The sequence below is a fragment of the Gobio gobio genome (genome assembly GCF_949357685.1).
Source record: "Gobio gobio genome assembly, chromosome: 16".
Lineage (NCBI taxonomy): Eukaryota > Metazoa > Chordata > Actinopteri > Cypriniformes > Gobionidae > Gobio > Gobio gobio.
Window position 1 is genome coordinate 19,188,441 of NC_137109.1, and position 5,768 is coordinate 19,194,208.

Genomic DNA, 5,768 nt, shown 5'->3' on the forward strand with positions numbered 1-5,768 from the left:
TCCAATACCCACATACAGTGGTCTAAATACACAATTTTGGTTTAATTTTACAGGAAACTCTTTGAAGTTAGATAAACCACTGTTAAAAGTGATAAACATGTAAGTATATGTTGTCTGAGCACCCCCTTAAAATAGACATCTGAGCACCCCCTTTTTTATTGACATTAGATAGACATTTTTATTTTTTTATTATAAATTCATTTTTGAAAGTGTATATCTCAGGCCCTGTGTGTTCTAGAACCTTGCAGACAGTTTTGGCTGTTTCCACTAGATTTCTGAAAATATTGGAAAAAAGATTTGTGTCTGTATCATGTTGTATGCAAGATTTATTCAAATCGATCTGAATGGAGGAATATTACCTTTTTAGACCACTGTATGTGGGTATGGGAAGATTTTCAATTTGGGTAGGCCAAATCCAGGCGCAAATAGTACCAGAGAAATTTTGTGTACATAAGTTACTTTGCGTAAAACAAATGCCAAAGTGATGCATATCTCCAGAAAGTAGACATTCTAAGCTCTAATGGTACCACAAATGAGGTCAGAGCTCCTCCACAGACATTTAAAATTTAAAGTATTTTATGATGTCATTCCGGACACTGTAAAGTGTTTGCAGAGTATAAGAGGTTAAAGTATAGTTTGATCAATGAACAGTGTTTGAACAATGGATAGTCTTCGTTGAATAAATTAAATACAGATTTTCAATCTCAGAGATAGTAGGATGTCAATGCAGTAACATCTTGTTATTTGATACTGTGTATTTGAACTCTTGGTAGCTTCAGAAGCTGTTCAAATGAACACAATCCCTGCTTCCAAATATCGCTGAAACTGATTCAAATATAAATTCTTATAAATATAGAGTTAAGTTAATGTGCAAAGGTGTAAAGGCTTACATTTTAGGCAAAACAGCTGATATAAGCAATTAACACAAAGCAATCAGTCTGCAAATCTGATTTAAATAAGTGTCTCCGCCCACAATTTAGGCTAATAAATAGGGCCTTAACCCAATCACCAGTGCTAATCTACTGTCTGCAGTCTCTGGAAAGAGCTGCTGCTTGAGCTTTTAACATCAAGGGTGAATTCACCAGCAGTCGCTCCTGAAACTGAAAACACCAGCTGCTCTTTTGCAAGCAATTGAAGATGTGGTGGATTCTGCTTTTTTTAGAATGGCTTGTGGACTGGGCTCGTGGCACATTCTGGTATCTGTTTGGCAGGAGAAGTGGACTGTGCAAGGGGACCATCAGTCCTCCTGGTTCACTAGTTGTAGACCAGAAGAAAAAGGACAGAGTGCTCCGGAAAGGTATATGCACTTTTGTTGAGGTATTGCATATGACAGGTGTCCATTGTTGACTAATGTTACTACTTGGCCTACAGAATTTGATGAATTTGAAGTGCCCAGAAACTTGGACGTCATTGTGATTGGCAGTGGTATTGGTGGTTTGACTGCAGCAGCAACTTTAGCAAAATTAGGAAAGAAAGTCCTAGTGTTGGAGCAAGACAAGCAGGCAGGAGGCATGTGTAAGACCTTCACTGAGAAAGGCTTTCAGTTTGACTGTGGTAAGAACCTCAATGATATTCATGGACTTGCATCAAATGCTGAATATCTTGACTTTTATCACTTACGCAATGTACATGATTTGTCAAAGGCTTCCATTATGTTGGACAACTTCATGAGAACAGCTTGCTGAAAATTGCATTGGATCTAATCACTGATGGCCAGGTGCATTTTGCTGAGCAGGGTTCCCATGTGGACACCGTTGTTATTGGTAGAGGAACTCAACATAAAGAATACACCATTTACAGCGGCAAGAAGCAGATGGAGGCTCATCTTAAGAAGCAGTTTCCAAATGATACTAAAGCAGTAGAGGAGCTTTTCAAAATCATGAAGGTATTTAGCTCTGTTTGTTTTATCAGGCTTTATGGAGTTTGGTTTTGGTGTCACATTGTCTTTTCCTTTATAGATCTGTTCCAAGAAGATCCATCTGCTGTGTGTGCTGAAGATGGTCCCACTCTGGTTTGCTCGCTTCATATTGTGGAGTGGACTCGCTGACTTGATCTCCCCAATTTTCAGATACTCCCTCACCAGTACAACAGACATGGTCAAGACTTTTACCAGCAACCATGACCTTCTCACAGTGTTTTCTCAAATATTTTATGGTAAAAAAAAAGCTTGTCGTCTCAACATTTGGCCTTTTAAAGCATCTGAATTAATGGTATTTTTTTGATGCATCTGAATTTTTTTTTTTTCCCTTCTAAGGTGTCCCACCCAAAAACTCCAGCTGCATGATGGATGCCCTTTTCTTGCATCATTCAAAGCGTGGGGTGTATTATCCTAAGGGTGGTGCTAGTGAGATCCCATACCACATCATTCTGCTTTTGGAGAAGCATGGAGGAAGAGTCCTGGTCAATGCTCCCGTGTCCAGCGTTCTAGTTGATAGAAAACAAAATGCATATGGTGAGTTCTGAACTAGGGATGTGGCACAATGTGGTGGCATCCTTTACAAATTTGGCTCCAGTAGCTTTTCGACGCATGAAACAAATAAGGGCTGACTCTTTCAGGAGTGGTTGTGAAGACTGGGGGTAAAGATGTTGAAATTCTGGCACCTGTGATCATTTCAAATGCTGGTATGTTCACCACCTTCAAGAAGCTTCTGACTCCAGAGATCCAGGCAAATCCAAGTACGTGACTGAATGTCTTCAATATAAGTAGTCTTTTTTTTTTTTTACTCCTCTGGGTTAATGTGCATATTGTGCTTCTCCCAGAGATCCAGGATTATCTTCATACTCTAAAGCCAGGCAAAGGCTTTTTCCAGGTGTTTGCAGGCTTTAATGCCACTACGGAAGAACTGGGCATCTCCTCAACCAACATGCGACTCTATAAGAGCAACAACATGGATGAAGTGTAGGTGTTCACATCTGATTACTTCATGTTAAACGGATCTCTTTATACTCCCCTTAAACTCAATTGGCTTTCTTATTTAGCATGGAAGAGTACTTCGATTCAGACAAGGAGGATGCGCCCGACAACATCCCCATGATGTACCTTTCCTTCCCCTCTGCTAAGGATCCCACCTCATGCACTAGTTTCCCAGGTTAACTTCCTCTCTGTATTTTATATACCCAGATCCCTCAAAGTAGTAAGTTAACCAACTAAAATGTGTGCATTTGTTTTAGGGCAGTCACGTATGGTTATCCATACTATGGTAAATCCAAAGTGGTTTGGACAGTGGAACAATGTCAATGAGACTGAAAGAGGAGAAGAATATGAAAAATACAAGATGAGATTTGCTAATCATCTTTTTGACTGGGCCTGTGTCCACTTCCCCAAGCTGAAAGAGAAGGTAAATGGTCTTGTGTCATGAGTGCTGCTTGGTTAACTAATAAAGTGATCAAATATGTAACTTGAATGATCCATGTCCTGCCTTCTGTAGGTGGCGCTGTTGCATGCAGTCAGTCCCATTAACATGCATGGGCTGGGGGCCACATATGGGTCCATGCTGTCTGCAGAACACAGTGTGGAGAGATGCCAACCTCTGAACATTGCCAAGATCAGGTGCAACACACCCATCAAGAACCTCTACCTGTCAGGTAATATTCCGTGTAACTTCGTATAATATTATAATTTCGTTTTATTGGTTTGTATCACGGTTTTATCATCACTGTCCCGGTTCGGTACAAAAAGAAAATAAGAACAACTAATCAAACTACAAGCAATAGAGCAAATAAAATAAACCGCTTTTCAGATTTAGATATCTAACCGTAGCTTTCAGGTACAGAAATTAAATCATCAAATGAAAAACATTGCCTATAATCTTCATGGTCTAAATTAAAGAATCCTTATTAAAGTTTCAAGAGCAGTGAGGGTTTTTTTTTTTTTTTGGTCCATTCAACATTAATAAACGGACAGCAGGAATATTAGGCTGTCACATTGAGACCGCATAAGACTTTCTCTTGACTGTTTACTTGAGACCCAACCTATGTTTGAAAGGATTCTCGCCAAGATGCCCGTTTACATCAAGACTTGAAAGAACTCCATATATGCACGCTATCAATACCCAGGTGATGACATTAATGACTGACTTGTTATATATTAGTGCATACAGAACATGTATTAAACGAAGTAAATTTGTCTTTTGTCTTTATAACCCATTTTGAAGCCAGAATGCGTATCCATCAGCAGAAACCGACATTAGCCACGCTCTAGTGTTTTTGGCGGCCTGTTTTAGTCAAGTCTTTCATTTTATCATTTTTCATTTGTTTCAGTCAACTAAAAGTCTGAGTGTTTTAGTCAATGTAAATTGTATTCTTTAGTAATGCAATTCTATTTAACCCTTAAATGCATATTCTAGCGACCCGGGACGTTATTCCCGACTCATCCAATTTTCTTTTAGCCAAACCTATTTCAAACAACACTCTTATATTAGTTACTTTACATAATCAAGAATTTATTCGTCAACAATATTGCATTATACATTTAATTATCGTCACATGACCAGCATTTATGGTGCGTCTCGTTTTCGTCACGTGAGGTTCGTTGACGTAAGTAACACTACCAAGCTCTGTCTGTTTTATGCATTTAACAGGTGTCATCAGATTTAAGATTTAATTGCAAGTGCAACCGTGGAGAACGGTATGGTTCCCTGTTGGTCTTGATTATTTCCTATATGAAAATCTGTCTGTTTTCACCTCAGGACAAGATGTTTTCTCTGCTGGTTATGCTGGTGCTCTGCATGGTGGTCTTCTCTGTGCTTCAAGTGTTGTGGATCACTGTCTGTATATTGATCTTCTACTCCAACAAAAGAACCTGAAGAGGAAGGTGGTCAAGAAACTGGAGTGAACACATTTCCTGTCACCATAAAGTTATTGTCTAATGATTATCCCTTTCATACCTACTTGCTGTATCTTGTTTTGCTGCAACTCTGAATAAAGCTGACTACATCACAATGTGTTCCTGGTAATATATTCGGTATTGATGGTTACACACTAATGACATCTTGTTAGTCGTCTAGAGGCTTGGATGACAATTTTATTAGCTGGTTAGTTGCAGGAAAACTGGTGGGGCAGTCCATGAGTGGCAGGTTGTGCAGTATATCCAAACGTTTGCCTATATTCCTCTACCTCAAATAGTCCCTTATCTAAGTGTTTGTGTGGATGCTAAAGTTTAGCATGCTTACTGCAGACACTCACTTGCCTTTAACTTGAGCTACTCCATTTTTGGTCTTATCAAGAGTTTATTTAATACAATCAACTTAACTAATTTGTGCACTCAATAGTGCTTTTGCATTACAATTAAACAAACCTGAGCTTTCTGCTATCTCTATGAACTTGAGCATGTCAAAGTAAAAGCCTCAAAGGCATGAGAAATGCATCTATCGAAAGCTTGACATTTATTTTAAATGAACCGATCCAAATGGAAAACCAATATGCGTATAGCTGTGCACTGCGGAGATGACAAGTCCACATTGTCAACTTCACCACAGCTGAAAACACCAAGTTTATCAAATGTTCTGACAGTCTCCATCTGCAGCAAGCTTTATGCGTGCGCTTGAGCACCGCTTGGGTTGTTATACTCATTGTGATTTTAAATAGCTTACATGTGCGAATAGTTGACTTAAAATCTTTAGTCAAGGGCAGCTCTATACTGTTTACTCTTTATATAAATTACAACAGACTGATCGGGGAAAAATATTATAGGCCTATTATGATCCTTTTTTTTAAAACTCTTTTTGTAATTGTCTTTAATAGTTTTTTGTTATTATTATTAGCACATG

At 38.7% G+C, this 5,768-nt stretch overlaps 1 protein-coding gene across 1 annotated transcript; it reads left to right on the forward strand.

Annotated features, from left to right (window-relative positions):
* Window positions 1-1,137: 1,137 nt before the first annotated feature.
* On the forward strand, window positions 1,138-4,834 carry LOC307139733 (inactive all-trans-retinol 13,14-reductase-like; the record flags this gene model as incomplete). Its single annotated transcript, XM_079838816.1, has 11 exons — window positions 1,138-1,297; window positions 1,372-1,554; window positions 1,644-1,885; window positions 1,959-2,154; window positions 2,255-2,452; window positions 2,557-2,676; window positions 2,761-2,899; window positions 2,980-3,089; window positions 3,172-3,338; window positions 3,429-3,585; window positions 4,689-4,834. 11 exons carry the CDS (start codon window positions 1,138-1,140, stop codon window positions 4,832-4,834), a joined length of 1,818 nt encoding a protein of 605 aa, XP_079694942.1.
* Between the last annotated feature and the right edge of the window lie 934 nt (window positions 4,835-5,768).